Here is a 17,803-nt window from a genome sequence, read left to right as displayed (position 1 = left end):
ACAGGTTTCCTCTCCAATATCATTGGGGCGTTGGGTGCAAAAAGGGCATTTCTAGGTCGCGGTGTTTTAGAATCTTCAGTGCCATTATCCGTCCGAGAGGAAACTAAGAATCGGGAGAATTTCCTGAAAATTTACGTTTTCAGCATTGCTAAATTATGAAGAATATTCAGTAAAAGTCACGACGAACTACATACATTAGCTTTAATCATAACGGATGAAACGTTAGCGGAGATTTGGAGTCACCACTACCAAGGAATGTCCTTTTTTGCACCCAGCTAGCGCTTCAATTCTACGTGAAACACGATTAGTGCAACGAAAATAGCTGCTGTTAATTTCAAACCAAGAAAGTAACGTATTTATTTAGAATTTTGTACAAAAAATTGAATATCCCGCTCTTGAAAAAGACACGAGTATACTCGAATCAAATTGTGTAAAAGTTGATTCTAAAGCCTTCAGTTGTATCAATCGTTTTCTACGTGAGATCAGAGGCGGATCCAGTGATTTGGCAACATTGGCTTCTCTCCATTTAAACCTAGCTGTGTCAAATAATCGATTCTTTTTGGAGCACCTGGCCTCTCCTAGCATCGATATATTTCCATAAGTTTAAATGGAGAACAAACAACGTTGCCAAATTGTTAGAACCGCCAATGCGTGAAATTTTGGAGAGACAACATGCGAATTTCTCACCAATGGTCCATAGAAAAATGGAGTATATTAGGAAGTGTCTGCGCAATCAAAAATGCTTGGATTTTTAAATTTAGCTATTAATACGTACAGCCGAAGAAGAATAGAGAAAGAAAACGGAAGAAATGTACAGGGCAGGGTGGCATGAAACGTATGAAAGAAATGAAAGATTGGAAATTTCAGTGAAATATTTCATGCAATTTCACGAGGCTGTGAAATATATCATATATTTCAGAGGCTAGAGTATGCAACCCGCACTCAAACACACAAAAATAGAGGAAAGTCACAATTTTACATTTTGCAAAACATGAAAAGGAACCGATATTTTTCAATGTCTTTCATAAATTTCTGAAATTTCATGAAATATTTCACTTGAAATTTCAAAATTGTATTTTTCATGAAATTTTGCCATCCTGATACAGAGTAATCCAGGGTTAAACGGCTAGATTGCAGGAGTCGAAACACCCCCAAACCCCCTCTCTTACATCTTTTTTTTAAAATCATTTATGAATTCAGGTACAGAGAAGTACAAATTTTCATGAGATTTGGTTCACAACCGTTGCCAAAATTCAGGAAAAACGATTTACTTTCCGAAATGGGGGGGGGGGGCGTAGTTCCGACTGGGGGCACTTTTGGAAAAAAAAAAAAAACTATATACAACAAGAAAGTCTTATAAGACCCATAGAAAACGCTCCTGATGCAGTCTGACCGTCTAACCCTGAATCATCCTGTATAGTTAAAGTACCTTACCTGCGGATGCACACACAAATGGAATTGGTCACTAGTGATGCAGCATGAAAAATAGAGTTTCGATGCTTGACTGGGAAGGAGATCACGACACTGACGAAGCATCGTCGTAATTTCGGCGTCCGGATTTTAATTGTAGTAACACCACCGCACATCTCGCCGCGATGCATACAATTTTATGGTCGAGTAATGACTCATGTATGAATTGAGTGGCCTCTGTTTGAGAGAGCAGAGCTGAATGTGTAAGGCCAGTCGTACCAGGATTTATTTTGAGTTCGGATCAAGCGGTCATAAGTGTCAAAAAACCTAAAAAAGGGTCGTGTTTCGCGAAGAGGGAAAAAGTGATATCGGATGCTTTTAATAAAATTTTTTTTCGTTAGGTGCACTATTTTCGGCGTTGCCGCATTGATGCTGCTTGACTCACCTGATGTCAGAACTGTGTCTCATGGACACGCAATTTTAAACGCACCAGGTTGAACTAAGTTAACATTAAGTCATATTTAGGGAAAAAAAACAAAAAAAAGGTTATCGGTGGTTTTAAGCTTAACTTTTTTTCCTGACAAAATTTTGAAGTGAAGAAAATATTTGAAATAAACAAAACATCGTCTTTGAATTTTGTCTCTCACATTGGGTCTTTTAGAGGAATACCACTTTCAACTTTATTTCTTGTTCGATCTTTATATACATCGTTCCTTTTTCCTACTCTCGGTCCACGCTTAAAGCCGGGTAATGGAATGAAATAGCTACGGCGTTCTGCAATTTTGTGTGTATGCAACCAGCATACATGCCTCGAAATGTCTTGAGGACGAACAAAGCTACATCCAGGGTTATTGTTACAAAACTCCGAGTGCCTTCAGTTGTGTGTTTATGCAACACGGACATACGGACATACCAAGAGCACGTATATTTGGATCTATAAATGTATCCATCGAGAAAGCCGAAATGCCTTCAGTTTTGTAAGTATGCACCACGGGCATCCCTTGAGGATGAATAGTTGCATCTAAGTTTCCTTATGGGGAGACAAGACAAAGAGCGCCTTCAATTTTGCACGTGTCCGTGCAAATGTCTGGTCATTATGGAATGTGCTACTTACAAGTAATTGCATTTGCAAATCATCACTGTACCAGGACAGATTTATTTACTCGATTTCATTTAAACAATAAATCACAGAAAATAATAACACGGACATATCAAGAGCACAAATATTTTGATCTATAAATGTTGCCATCGGGAAAGCCGGAACGCCTTCAATTTTGTAAGTAGGCACCACGGGCATCCCTTGAGGATGAATAGTTGCATCTAAGTTTCCTAATGGGGAGACAAGACAAAGAGCACATTCAATTTTGCACGTTTCCGTGCAAATGACTGGTCATAATGGAATGTGCTACCTGCAAGTAATTGCATTTGAAATTGCCACTGTACCAGGACCGATTTGTTTCTTTGATTTCATTTAAACAATATCTACATTTAAATAAGAAATATTTAAGCAGAATCAAAGCAAGTTTTTGGGGCTATTTCTCATCGAATTTTAAAACGATCTTGTTGAACTGAAAATTCTTTATTTTACCCTATTTTGATTTTTTTGGTGTGTGTGTGAGGGAGGAAGAGTGTGTGTGTGTGGGGGGGTGGTTCAGGGTGTCCGTAACGAACACTTCAATAATCGATTCTTTACCTAGCTTCAAATGGGGGGGAATATCGATAATCGATCATTCACGTCGCGCCACTACAATCAACAAAAATTAAATTATCCTCCATTTCAAACTTTTGAGCAATAAGAATTAAGAGGTACCATACAACGAAAGCAACCGTTCGAGTCAATTGAGATTTTAAGTCGAACAAATTATTTACCGCTACTGCGAACACTCCTCTTATCTGACACTTGTGAAAATTCACCTCTCAATCTGTGGATGTAAGACTCGTCATATTTTACTGTATTGAATTACTTACTCTATCGAGACGTGATCGAAATACGGACTCGCCAATTAACTACTTTTGCCTTCTCTCAACGTGCGCGTTTCCGTGACTCATGTGAAAATTATTTTCTCAGGGAAAAACTAGATGAGTCGATATGAATGTGCGCGATTGATCTGCTAATTCTTGTGATTACTTTCACTCCCGCGATTGGTATCACTTCAACTGGACCTTCATTCTGATCATTAAAATTCAGGTAAGATGTACACTATTTAAATCAGTTATCCAGAAAAGAGGGCGACTGCGCAAATAAGTGGGGCTTTCGTAAATTCAACAAGATAATTATACTTATATTGTTGAATGGAACTATGCGCAAATTGGCTATCAACAAGGTGCTAAAAATCCTAAATCCCTATAAAATCATAAATCCCAATAAAATCCTAAAACCCTATAAAATACTGAATCCTATATAATACAAAATGCCAATAAAATCCTAAATCCTTATAAACTCCTATTGATTAAAATCCTAGACACTTAGATCTTTTTGCTTTCATACAATGTGCAGTATTCCCTTCATGATGAATCCGTCCATTTTTGTGGAGTATGCGGTCGAAAAATTGAATTTTCAGATTTTTAAGGTATACGCTCCAGTGGTATAGAGACTGAGTTTCAAGCTGTTTAATTCATTTTTGTGTCAAAGAAGAGTATATAATTTCACTTGAGCTCAGCACCTATATTATGGTCGATCAGGCTAAAATATTAAGAAGGTTTCTTTGAAACAACGTTTTTTGAACTGCAAACTTCAAGCCGCCACAACGCAGATATGGTTCGACATTATTTGTCTCCAAGTGTTCGGTTAATGATCCTCTTTGTACAGATATCAAGTACTTGATCTTGAGTTTTGTGGACTGAGGGCTTTTTTTTCTATGAGGAGTCCCAATTTTTATCCCATTTGGAAATAATATAAAATTTTAGTATATTTTACAGATGAGGTTTCTTTAGGTATTTAATTCAACTGGTCGTATCTGATTACAGGAAGATGGAGCTGCTGTCCAAATATATCATTATTCTATTATGTTTGCACTCAACGATGGGTCAATTTGACACAGGCATGAGTGGAGATCGACGGGTCATCGTTCATTTATTCGAGTGGCCATTCAACGCCATCAAAGAGGAATGCAAAATGGTTCTTGGCCCCCAAAAATTTGGAGGCGTCTTGGTTAGTTCCTGTCCGTGCATTTTATTTTCTAAAAGTATTTAAAAAGTGAATCGATGGACGCTATATTTTGTGTGAATTTTTTTATGGTAACAATTTATGAGAACAAGTTTCAATTACAGGGCTTATAATTTCTCTTTCGTGTTGTGGTCCCTCGACACCGAAGAGACAATTTTTCCTGCACTCTAATTTTCTCTCTCTGGTAATGTTTTTGCGTTCCCGCAAAAATGATTTTACTCGTTTTTGACCTTTTTCGAAATGCACGATTCAATTTTCAAAAATCAGAGATTTGCAAATGGGTAAGTTGTGCTGGTCACAGAATCATGTTTCGATGATTCGTGTACTTCAGCCAAAAATAATAAGACCTGTCCAAACAGTAACTTTCTACGTTCAATATTAATCGAGATATCACGTTTTAAAAAATTCAGTTTATGACGTCATCCATCGCGGTAGTGTCACCCCTGGTTTTTTCTACCTTACATTCATTCGACACACATTATAACTGGTTACTCAACGTGAAACTTGGATGAAAGCAAGGTGGAAGAAAGCGAGGGTGTCACTTCCGCGGTGGATGACGTCATGAACTGAATTTTTCAAAGCGTGATATCTCGATTAATATTGAACATAGAAAGTTGCAGAATCGACAGATCTTATTATTTTGAGCTAATCTACAAGAATCAAGCATCAAAACACCATACTGAGACCAGTACAACTGACCCACTGACCAAGTGTATACCGTTGAAGAGCCTTGTCATCAATATGATTGAATGTAACTAGTTCTATAGATATTTTAAACATGCACTTACTTTAAAAATACTCTCTTTGTGGAGTATTGACGGAAGCCTCTTGAATTCATTAAATAACAACATTTTGACCACTCAACTACGAACCGTGCTTGACCTGAGCTCTCGCCTCCCTGATGAGACTTGGGAGTGACATTCAATAGAGACAGTTCCAAGTAGCATTTTTCAAAGGAAATAAGTATCACGATATTTTGAAATTAAATTGCGATGTTTTTGACAATTTTTTGGCAATACTTTTTTTTTTTAAATTTCAATATTTATTAGTTTTCTGTACAGAAATTACAATAAATAAAATCTCTAAGATTATCAACATCAGAGCGATACTCCTAAATCTTGTCTCAATTTTATCTCTATAAAATCGCGTTCCATCAAATCAAAATTTTACCTTAATTTATCATGCTTTTTTACAAATTTCTTCGATGAAATCACAATTTTTTATCCTATAACATTGTAATAAATCGACGTGGATAAAATCGCGATACATTCTCCGATCAAATCGCAAGTTATCGCGATCACTGCTACTTGGGATGGGTGACAATAGATGATTCAATAGATGATATTCAAACCTCAGAGTGTATCCTAAAGTTTTGTGCAATCTCGATTTTTGCAGGTGCAGTCCGTCAATGAACATATACTGATCAAAAAGGCCGGTAATATCAGGAGACCTTGGTATGAAAGATACCAACCATTGTCATGGGATATAATCTCTAGGCTGGGCACGGAGCAACAGTTTAAAGAGATGGTTGAGGAGTGCAACAAGAACGATGTGAGGTTAGGGTTATAACTCTGATTCTAATTTTTGAATTTTTTCCGGCTTTGTATTCTCCTTTCAGAGTGAACCGCAATTACACACGGCGCATAAGCAGATTTTATGCCATTTGACTAAAAAAACCTCTTTTAAAGGCACAGCAGCGGAGAAAATCTTCTTGGCGTCCGATATTCTGTCCTACTGTGCGTTTTTGGCTACTATCTCAAAAAGTGACCTAGGTTTTTCCACTGTCGTGCATCAATTTTGCAGAAAAATGCATTCTTCTCGAAAATCGCTATACCCATTTCAGAAAGAAATTTGATTTTCCAGAAATCTTTTAGAAGACTGAAGATTACATCCGAACTTAGTGCTAAAAATTAAAAGTGTATTAACAATTAGATCCCCAGTTTTTAATATTTTTTTAGGCCTCAACTACGCATGAATTAAAGAGTATAATTTTTATTATTCAGGGTGTACGTGGATACTGTTCTCAATCATGCAACTGGTTCTATATATGGCGGAGTGGTAGAAGGAGTGGGTGGTACAAGAGCTGACGTAAACTTCAAATCATACCCAGGCCTTGGATTCAATCGAGAAAATTTCCACACCACCTGTCAAATAAATTGGAAGGACAAAATAACGGTAATTTAAGGCTAAACCTACATATAATATTGTTTGCAAATTGTTGTGGCAAACCTCACAATAAAGTGCCTATTCTTGAAAGTTTGCAACACTAATTACCTTCATTTAAATGTATGAAAAACAATCGATTCTTGGTTAGGCTGCTTGTTGCACATGAAATCGATATTTATAATAGATTTAAATGGAGGAAAAAACAGCATCGCCAACTTGCAGAATGCGCCCAACTGCACTAGATGTTACCAAATTTCCACTCGTATTTTATTCTTCAAAAGAAAATTAGGAGATAATCCAACTTGCAATATTGTTTTTTTATTGTTATTTTTTTCTTCTTCTTTCTTCCTTCAAAATCCTAGGGAAATCATCAAAAAGTTTCAAGGCATTGTGTTATTCAGTTTGCTTTTAACAAAACAAAACGTAAGAAGAAATTAGACAAAGTGAAATCCAGTTAAGCTGATTCCGATTAAATCCGTGTTATGTCCGTATAGTGACGTACTTTATAACAGAAATAGGCAAAGGGGCTCTAGAGGTGCAAAGCTACTAATATGAGATAGGTGTAACTGAGCCACAGCTCAGAGGGATAAATCCTGCATCATTCGACGCAAAGAGTGTCACAAAGGACCGTCATGTTTTGCTTGCATCGGACGTTGAAGTTGGGTGTTGAGACATTTTCGCTCCACATTGAACAGCAACATTTTTTTGGTCGGGTAATCGAAGCTTCGGTCACAAAGACCGGACTCTAGTTCAGTTTATCAAAATTCGGTTCCAATGGCCAAAAACCTCAGTTTTTCTCTGATCTTCCGGTGCTCAATGTAAACCAAACTTCATTCCATGCGCCCGAACTTTTTATTGTAGCGTAAATTTTCGTTTTTCTGAAATTTAACGAATAGAAGAGGGATCAACCTATTTGTACTTATTATTATGAGAAAATAGATCTATATTTGATTTTCTGTGGTTGCAACGATTACTTTTTAATATCGTTCATTTTACCCCATTTATTTTTCTTCGTCTCATTAAGGTACGGAATTGTGAGTTAAGTGGTCTGCAGGATGTGGATCAGTCACAGGAATACGTCCGAGGAAAGATTGTGGAATATTTGAACAAATTAATCTCTTATGGTGTCGCCGGCTTCCGGTATGAAATCTTATCTCCTGACTATGACTCCGTGATATTATCACAACACCAAATTGGAACTGCATAATACATACACGAAAGAATCATAAATCCCTCTGGTTTCCTGAAATTTTAGTTTTTAGTCATAATTATCTCTAGGAATCTATTGGGCCAATTTTTATAATTTTTTCGTCCATCGAAAAATCGTCACCTTCCGGCATAAGCATCACAAGCGCGACGTTTCAAAATTTCCGCCGCAAATTTATTTTTTTTACAGAGCTAGAAACTGTTCAACGAAGCTGTCCGAAAATTTCACTGAATTTTCTTTGTGCTGCCAATAAAATTTAGCGAAATTTTCAAACAGATTCAACAGACAATTTCTCTGTAAAAAATAAAATGGCGGAGGAAAGTTTGAAACGTTGCATGGTGCTTGTGATACTTTGGCCGGAAAGTGACGAAATAATAACGCCTTAATGAGCTTTTCAATATGAGCTAGTTCTATATACATTTTTTTAAATACCCCAGGTTATTTGACATTATCAGATGAAATTCTAAATTTCTCTTATCCAACAATTTAATGATCAGTTCCTGCCATGGTCCGTTTTAAAGATCTAGGTGGCAAATTTGTATAATTTTTTCGGGTATCAATGACGAAGCCGAAAATCGTAATAAACATAGGGGAATTTGAAATTTTTAGTAGAAAAAACTATCGCAGTCGGAGCTTAAAATTGTCGAAACTTCACGCTTCCTATTGAGGAAAGATGAACTCAACTACGTGCAGTTGCCGTTCGCAATATCAGATATATTTTTTTCAAAATAAAAAAATCGATTTTTTTGAATTTTTTTTTAAAACCTGTGATAAAAATTGATAACCCGAACATTTGTGCTCCAAGGCTATTCCTCCTTCGTAAAATTACATTTATTTTATACGTGTATTATTACTAATTCCTAGGGTAGATGCAGCCATGCATATGTGGCCGAAGGATTTGCAAGCAATTTACAGTAAATTGAGAGATGTGTCATTGAACGATGGGAAAACCACTTTTCGACCAACGTGGATGCTAGAAGTTCACGATGAGGATGGTGAGATGCAGATTATATTTCTTTTACTTTCTTTTACTTTTCTTTTATTTTCTATTTTTATACGCAGAGAGGGAATGGAGGGAGGGAGGGGAAGTGAATTATTTATTGTCCGGCTATTTTGTCTAATAACACCCAACTGACTGCCGTGATAGTGTAGAGAGCAGCAAGTGCAAAAATGAAGTATTTTGAGAAAACAGGCTCAGAAGCTACTGACCGGAAAATTTTATCGGAAGAAGCCTCCGTTTTTTGTCAAATTATTACTAACCATCCGAAAGACTCCTATAAAGCGTTTTGATGATTAAACATAGACTGATTTTATATTTCAATTATACAAAAAAGGTATTTTTCATTTTCATATTAGGCTAGTGTTAGGCAAGACAGTCGTAAGTGCCATCCTCTGCATGCTTTCGTGGTTGCGTTTTGGACACACAACAAACACATTTTCAGGTTAAAAATTGGCAGAAGAGGGTGACACTTAACTTGAAAGCACTGTTTTCATTGGCTCTCTTGAGAAATAATATGTCAATGTCACTTACTGCTGTCTTGCCTGAAACTACGATATTTTTTGCGTTCTTAGGGTTTCAAACTCTCCAGATTTTATAGAATATCTTGGACTCAGATGACAGATACCGATTTCCTCTCAGCTTTATTCAAATACTCCATGACCGTTTTCCGTAAATGTGATATTTCATTCCAGGCTCCTACCAAGATGATTACAAGGACATCGGATCCGAGTATGAATTTGAGTTTCTAGCAAGAGTCAAGAGGGTTTTCAAGAAAATGGACTCATCCCTGGCAAGCATCTACCAATACGGTAAGACGAAGGGTTTCCAAAAGTTTGTGGGATTAGATACGCCTTGACACTTCTTAGAAAATGTTTGGAAGTACACGTGCACTCTAACCTCAAAAGTAATTTACTTCCATCGGGAAGTTATCGAAAAAATCTTCCAAAGAGAGGATCTCCTCCGTTTATGCCTCCAAAAATTGTCGCTCAGATTCGGGAGAAATGTTAAAACTGAGGTACATTGGCGGATCCAGCAATTTGGTAACACCGGATTTCCTGCATTTGAACCTATTGAAATGAATCGATTCTTAGAGGGGCCAGATGCTCCGACAAGAATCGATTATTTAGCATAGGTTTAAATGGAGAAAATTCGGTGTTGCCAAATTGCCAGATCCGCCTCTGCTGAGGTACAGCTACGTCTCTCCGGTCTTCGGCTGGGTTGTTCTCGTGCCCTTGAGGCACCGCCACAATAATAAGACAAACGGAAACGTACATTTGCACAATATCGTAATAGAGCAAGGAAGGGGATCCACATTGATGACGGCGGCGCAGAGATACAACTATTCGTGCCCGATGGCTGTCCGTGTTGCATCAGCAAAATTGCAGGCGCGAGGCGTGAACTCGCAATGCTTAGTTCCATGCTGAGAATGGGGCGTCGCGTCTTTCCGATTAGGGAGGAAAGTTGAAAAACGAGGTCCGAATACGTCTCTTCTATCCTCGGCTATATTGACACTTTTTTCAATTTGATGTCTAATTCTTCTTTTAGGGTGTATTTGTAGACGTAGCTTGTAGCTTGTACCAACCCCGCAACTCTCCTAGAGGAGGTATTACGGTCAATTTGACATAGTTTGGAATTTCGAGCGGTAGTTGTCAAGAAAATTTCCGTGAGCCCCGTTTTTTTTCAATTTGTTAAGTTGTATTTGTAGATTGATACGTTTTAATGTCAAATTTGGCTGGCTAAGCTATAAAGACAAAATTATTGATTTAAAAAATCGATCCACAAGCTAAAATAAATTTTATAATATAGTATTTATTTTGGCTTGTACCTCGATTTTTTTAATCAATAATTTTGTAGATCGACCTGGCTCGGGCATCTAAGAGTCAAAGGGTTTCATTGTGTTCTCTATTTTCCAGTCAAGCAGCCACGATACTTGAGTAAAAAAAGAGTGGCACTGACGTCAAATCAAGACGAGCAACGTAGGGAATGGATCGACCGATTCTCAAGCGAACCAGATCGTAGCGGAGTACAGCAGGTGATACATTTTTATCTTACTTCACAGGTCAAAATTACATCCGGAATCTCAAAATTATTTTTTAGAAATTCACAGGATAGTTTAATAATGCTGGGTTCAAACTATTTGAAGTACTCGGAGAAAAAAACCTCGTGCGTGGGACCCGAAGTTTAGGTCATATGGATCTCTGAAGTTTTCAGATTGAGCATCTGAACACTTTAGATCTAGCTGTCGAGGTTCGGATCACACATCTGAAACTTCAGTTCCTACATCTGAAGTACTTCAGATGTGAGAGCCGAAGTTTTTCGGATGTGAAAACCGAAGTACTTCAGATGTAAAAACTGAAGTTTCAGATGTGTGATCCGAACCTCGACAGATAGATCTAAAGTGTTCAGATGCTCAATCCGAAAACTTCAGAGATCCATACGACCTAAACTCCGGGTCCCACGCACGAAGTTTTTTTCTCCGTGTAAAATCAAAGTCGGAAATACCAAAATTTAAAATTTAGAGTCACGAAAAGATATAATACTTTCCAGTCCAAGAATGAGAGCTCCCTCCCCACCTAGCTTTGTATCGAACCAATTCTACTTCATTTTGTAACACTAATCCTAATTTGTGGTATTTTCGAGTTTTACTTCCTTAAAATATAGTGTTCATCGTAAGAAATATTGGAATGGATCTGGAATGCATTTCACACTGGAGCTGATTCTGTCCACGAAGGGGAAGGGGGGGGGGTTGTAATGACTCCAAAAAGATTGAGATGAGTTGGACGTGTTTATGCCAAAAGGAACTATTTGCATATGGTTTGCGTGCACAATAGTTTCTTTTAGCAAAAATAGTCCTATTATTATTTTTATCTACAATATTCTTTAAAGGCAAGGCGTCAATGATCGATTAGCTGTGGTGAAGAATCGATAAACAGGGTGCTCATTGCGGGTGTTCGTTTATCGATCTAATACCATAGGTTTGAATGGTAGGTAGATCAATCATCAATATACCGCAAAGCACGCCACGCTACTGAAATTCATTTCAGATAGACTTGGATGGAAATAAAACATCAACATAGTCAGGATGGGATGAACTTATCGTAACTCACTGTAAAACAAGATTTGTGGGCGACGTAGACAAACGTTTTCGATGAGATAATTATTCTTGCACAAAAGGCGAAAAGAATTTTGAAGGCGAACTTACCTTCCGCGCACATTTCGCAGCGCATGTTCTTTTCGTTTTTAGCCAGAAAACGCCACTGTAATGTACCGCATATTTGAAAAAGCCCTCACCGAGATGACTTTTTCGAGGCCTGTGCGTTGGTTTTATCATTAGTTTGCAAGAAGAAATCACGAGTTGACAGCCCTCTTAACCGTATGAAACGTGGGCTACGCGACCATAGTGACGAGGCGTGAATGCGATCGATCATCGATAGTTCCCCATTTGAGGCCATAGGGATGAATCGATTATTAAGGTGTTCGTTGCGAACAGCCTGTCTATCGATCCTTTTCCACTGGTTTAAATGGTAGATTACTCGATATATCGCAAGGTACGCCAAGAAATGAGGAGAGGAAGGAGTGCCGTGTGCAAAAATCGATCATCGATAGTTCCCCATTTGAAGCCATGGGGATGAATCGATTATTAAGGTGTTCGTTGCGAACAGCCTGTTTACCGATCCTTTTCCATTGGTTTAGATTACTCGATATATCGCTCAGTACGCCACGAAGTGAGGAGAGGAAGGAGTGCCGTGTGCAAAAATCGCGGTATTCATTCATGTATTCGCAAAATGCGTAATCAGTGATGCAATCTAAGAGTATCACTTGAAATTGTTCAATTTTTTTCAACTTCATTCGTAAAATTACATTTTAGCAATGAGTCTCATGTTTTGTATAATTAGTATCTACTGTGTCAAAAGAGAACGGTTCAGACTCGAGTGTTTCGACTCTCATCATATTGATGGCCAAAGGGCAACACCATGCACGTACTTCCTTTGAGATGTTTTAAAATCTCCGCTCCTACTTTATTTTTTCAAAGAGCAGGAACTCAAGTGTAAAGCTTGACATTTCTGCAGAATATTCCTCTGACATGGAAGATGAATCAAGGAAGTTTTCAAGACAATAGATCGACTAGATCTCCAAAGAAAAAATAAAGTATGACGGGAAGTCTGCAACTTTGCAAACGGAGATACGTGGTTTCGTACTTTGACCGTCGAAATGTCAGATGAGGAAATCTGATGGAAGAGATGTAGAAGAAGACAGGAGAGAATACGCACAAGAGGAACAAGAGGAGGAGGAGAGGAAGAATAATAAGTGAAATTAAGAGAGAAAAAAAGGTAAAAGGAGAAAACGAGAATGGATGATAAAGAAAAATAAAAGCAAGAGCGAGAGGAGGAATGATTCACAAAAAAAAATAGGAGGAAGAGGAAATAGTGGTAAATGAGAAGAGATTTAAGAAAAAGAAAAGAAGGAGAGAAAGGAGAAGAGATGGAGCAGAAAAAAAAGAAAAAAATTCTCCTACCTCGTCAGATCCTTTCTCTCCTTCTTCCTCCCCTTCCTCTTTTTCATCTTCTGTATGTACTTGTTCTTATTCTTCTTTGCCTCCTTTCCCTCCTCCTATTTCTGCTCTTCCTTCTCTCAGCTTAATCTCCCTCTCTTCTCATTTCTCCTTCCATTTTTAATTCTCTTTCTCCTTTTTCTCCCTCATTTCCTACATTTTTGTCTCCTGCTCTCTTTCCGTCTACTTCTCCCTCTTCCCTCTATCTCCTTCTCTTTAGTTTACCTTCTTCCCTTTGTATCATTCTCTTTTTAATTCTCCTTCTCCTCTTTTCCATTCTTCTTCCTCTGTTTCTGTGTTTCTCTCTCTTCTTCTTCTGCTTACTCTTCGTCTTCCGAATTCTCCAGATGACTCAGGTTAAGATGCCCATTGTGATTGAGTCTGATCCATCTACTTAATGGCCTGCAAAAAAATGAGACAAAAAAACTAGCAAGTTATTTTTATTTTGCATACACAGGTCGTGGACGCATTTATTTTGACATTTACAACGGACATACCTAGCATCTTCTCAGGCTACAGCTATACGGATCAGAACGCAGGACCGCCAATGAATGAGGAAACAGAGGAGATTAAGAACCCTCTAAACTGCTCTGACGGCTGGATGTGCGAACACAGATTTAAACCTCTTCAGTGGATTATCAAGTTTTTCACTAACTTTGTTCAAGGTGATTCCATGACTGAGAATAGTTGTGGTGAAATTTAAAGGAATGCGCGTCTTGATTCCGATCATTTCAAGTTTCCGTCATTTTTCGTCACCATTGATATGTTAAAAAATATACTTTTAACGGATTTGTATAAATATTTGTGAAAATGTTGTTGTCTAACTGATAAAAAAGAGAAAGAAGGAACAATAACATGTCGAATAGAGCGGAACAAACTAATTAACACGCACAAGAAGAGATAAAATGAAAAAGAAAAATAGAATGAAAAGGAAGATGGAGAAAAAGGATAAGACAGGAAGTAGTAGTATATTAGTCCATTTTGAAGCAGTGACTTGGCAACCACGGCCAGCGACACCTTTGCAGGAGAGAACAAGGAAGGAAAAAAAAACAAAAACATATAAATAAGAAAAGGAAAAAAAACTACTAAAAGTGGGATTATATCGTTGTTTCTCCTACGAAAGAACGTTACCAGTGGCGTGGCGTGCTTTGCGATATATCGATTGTTATGCCATTTAAACCTATGGAAAAGGATCGATAAACAGGGTGTTCGCAGCGAACACCTTAATAATCGATTCTTTGACATAGGTTTAAATGGCATAACAATCGATCTATCGCAATTCACGCCACGCCACGTTACGTGACTACATTTCAATATTGTTGACTTTCCCCTCGCAAATTGCAATTTTGACTGTACAATCGTGGGCATTCCTAACTTGAAATTTTACCGATTTTTCATTTGATCTCAAACAAAAATCAGCACAATTTTGGTCGGAAATTACACAGGTACATTCTTGTAAAAAATGGAATGGTTTGAGGCAATTTTGCAACCTTGGAATCGAGTCACGTTCCTTCGTCAGGGAAACGACGATACATACCAACTTTATTTGATGCACGAAAAACATCGAGACTTGCAAATTTCTTCCTTTCTATATCAGCCTTTGTTTCGCATTTTAGACGCACCGGTAGAGACATGGTTTAGTGACTGGACAAACGGATCTCCTCTTCAAGCAGCATTTATCAGGGGCAAAAAAGGCTTCGCTGTATTCAACGCAGACGTGAAGTCGTTAAAACAAACTTTCAAGGTAGTGCACGAATTGGTTTAGTTGTAAACTCTCATTAACTTTAATCCTTAAGTGTCCTTTTAGCTCTTGATAATATCCTTATCGGGGCACGAAATATTGCATTCAGAATATTTCATGAACTAGATGCGCTTGCTCATAGTGTGCGCAACGGAAACCAAAACGCCTTCAAACGCGTTGCATAGGCAACGAGCACATCCAAAAAGTACGTATAGTTGTATCCATTTTATCCAGGCGCTAACATCAACGTTAGCTGTAGCGATTCTTTATCTCCATCTCCATAGAGATCGCAGAGTCGTAATGTAAGTGGAAGAGCTGGCGCCACTTTTAACCATTTTCCAGGTCCCGAATTCCGAGACTCCTGTGTGACGTCGGGTCACTTTTTCCATACAGAATCGATTGTTTTCGATCGGCTATCCGATGTAAAAAAAGAATATAAGAATTACCACCAAAATTTTGCAAAGTCTGAAGGTTCATACTGTGATACTCTCTCACGGCAGCGGGGAGTATCACAATGCGGCGTTGCCAAATTTCTTTTGATAAAACACAAATTCCCCAGTTAACTTATGAATATTTTCCTTCCAATTGTTCAAATATTTTTGCTCCTTAAATATTTATATTTATTTAAAGTTCCTGAAAATTTCAGTGAAAAATGTTCATATCGATCCTCAAAAATGAAAATTTTATCGAAGGAAATTCGGCAATCGGCAGTATGGGTATGCGGTATTGGTTTTACTCGTCATTGACTTTTGTAAACCACTGGAAAAAAAAAACACATTGGATCTAGAGTCCAGACTCTTGAAAACATCGACAAGAAAAAACACTCTTGATTCAATCAGATTTTTGCTTAAATCAAAAGGAAATCCGCTCAAATTAAGAGGCTTGGTTCTTGATTTAAGCAAAAATCCGATTGAATCAAGAGTATTTTTTCTTGTCGATGTTTTTAAGAGTCCGGACTCTATTTCCAATGTGTCTTTTTTTCCAGTGTAATATATTTGCAAGTCAAAATTCTTTCATTGTCTAGTGACCCATTTCTTCCACGCAGGTGCCTCTACCCGCGGGCGTGTACTGCGACCTGGCGACGGGCTACTTCTGCCAGCACCACCAGATGTGCATGGGCGGCCTCAAGCGGAGGGTGGAAGTGAAGGAAGACGGGAGTATCGAAGTCTCGTTACCGGGGATGATCCGGTCGTCGAACAATTGCACCGCCCCCGCCACCGAGCCACCCTACCTGGCCATCAGCCTCCAGTCCAAGTACCCGGATCCGGAGACCCCCAACCCCATCGTGGAGACCATCGGGTGGATCGTCCTCGCTGTTGCGGTCGTCGTCGGCGTCGGAGTTGTCACGTGGTTCCTCTGCAGGCAGTCCAAGTCCAACCGAGAAATCCAACTTGTAGTTTAACCCATTGACTAATGATTTAATTTGACGAAAATCAGTAACTTTGAACACTTCAAAATAATCCAGAAATTCTTTCTCTAAGGGTGAAAATTGACACAATAAGCATTCACAATACAACGTTTGAAAAAAATGGTGGAAACTTTGAACGAAATGATTTTTTTATTGTGGTTTACAGCTGTCAAAGTCGCAAAAATCGCAAAATTAGCGAAAATCAGAAAATTTTGAGGTTGTTTCATGTTCAAACGCACAGAAATATGAAAATACCGTTGCAAAACAAGAAATTACCGTACACAATAAGTCATAGAGTGGCCACACTACTCATATAAACATTGATGAGAGCGCAATCTACCGGAGAATCGCCGAAATAACGCGAACAATCAACAGACGGCTGGGAGCCGTCATTTTAAGTCAATGGGTGAATTAAAATTATAATCAAACAAGGCTAATAAACAACACTGGAAAAAAAACACATTGGATCTAGAGTCCAGACTCTTGAAAACATTGACAAGAAAAAGGACTCTTGATTCAATCAGATTTAAGCTGAAATCAAAAGGAAATCCCCTCAAAATAAGAAGCTTGGTTCTTGATTTAAGCTTACATCTGATTGAATCAAGAGTATTTTTTCTTGTCGATGTTTTTAAGAGTCTGGACTCTAGATCCAATGTGTTTTTTTTTTTTTCCAGTGTGGGCATCGTTTCGTTGTACCGATTTGAGTCAAACGTATTTGGTCGGAGTTTAATGTTGGGATTCGTCGATGGAGTTAGATGTAGGTGATACGGTCGGTGCTTATACTCTCATCCTCCAGCGGGCTGATTATTGAAATCGTTTGACAAAGCGATGGATAAAGAAGCGACCCAGCTGATTATTATTGAAATTGATAGACATAAAAGACGCAAGTATAATAAAATGACTTTTATTCCGGAGTGTGCGGAATTTTTTTCCTAGAAGAAATAAGGGTTTCGAAAGATATGTCCCTTTTTTCCATCGTAAATTCGAATGCTACATTACTTTAGACATAAACTGTGATGTATTAGAAATAAAACAATTCAAGGAGCTACCGTCATGTACAATTGATACCAAATTCGATGTTCACAAATTGAGTGCTCAACTTCCATAGAAAAAAGTGACCGATTTATCATTTAATAAAAACTTTTAAACATAA

At 38.0% G+C, this 17,803-nt stretch overlaps 2 protein-coding genes across 4 annotated transcripts in view; one reads left to right on the top strand and one right to left on the bottom strand.

Moving 5' to 3' along the window:
* LOC109044626 (hatching enzyme 1.2) overlaps nucleotides 1–13,264 on the bottom strand; it is a 23,653-nt gene extending 10,389 nt beyond the window's left edge. Inside the window, exon 1 of one of the 2 annotated variants that reach the window (XM_072305488.1) lies at nucleotides 12,152–13,264. In XM_072305488.1, the coding sequence (XP_072161589.1) occupies nucleotides 12,152–12,280 (129 nt within the window). In that variant the 5' untranslated portion in view covers nucleotides 12,281–13,264. Of the gene's footprint in view, nucleotides 1–1,434; nucleotides 2,446–12,151 lie in introns of those variants that run through there. The other variant, XM_019062449.2, reaches the window with a different exon arrangement.
* LOC109044615 (alpha-amylase-related protein) lies at nucleotides 3,339–17,803 on the top strand. 2 transcript variants are annotated; one of them, XM_072305481.1, is made up of 11 exons: nucleotides 3,339–3,601; nucleotides 4,367–4,561; nucleotides 5,972–6,132; nucleotides 6,580–6,751; nucleotides 7,767–7,882; nucleotides 8,814–8,944; nucleotides 9,642–9,758; nucleotides 10,863–10,981; nucleotides 13,959–14,166; nucleotides 15,118–15,245; nucleotides 16,288–17,803. In XM_072305481.1, the coding sequence occupies exons 2-11, from the start codon at nucleotides 4,382–4,384 to the stop codon at nucleotides 16,642–16,644; spliced, it is 1,689 nt and encodes a 562-aa protein (XP_072161582.1). In that variant the 5' UTR covers nucleotides 3,339–3,601; nucleotides 4,367–4,381; the 3' UTR covers nucleotides 16,645–17,803. The 2 variants fall into 2 exon arrangements, with proteins under 2 accessions (XP_072161582.1, XP_018917983.2); XM_019062438.2 differs by having other exon boundaries at nucleotides 3,340–3,598; nucleotides 4,378–4,561.

This window comes from Bemisia tabaci, chromosome 10, assembly GCF_918797505.1.
Source record: "Bemisia tabaci chromosome 10, PGI_BMITA_v3".
Taxonomy (NCBI): Eukaryota; Metazoa; Arthropoda; class Insecta; order Hemiptera; family Aleyrodidae; genus Bemisia; species Bemisia tabaci.
This window is presented reverse-complemented; position numbering and strand designations above follow the sequence as displayed.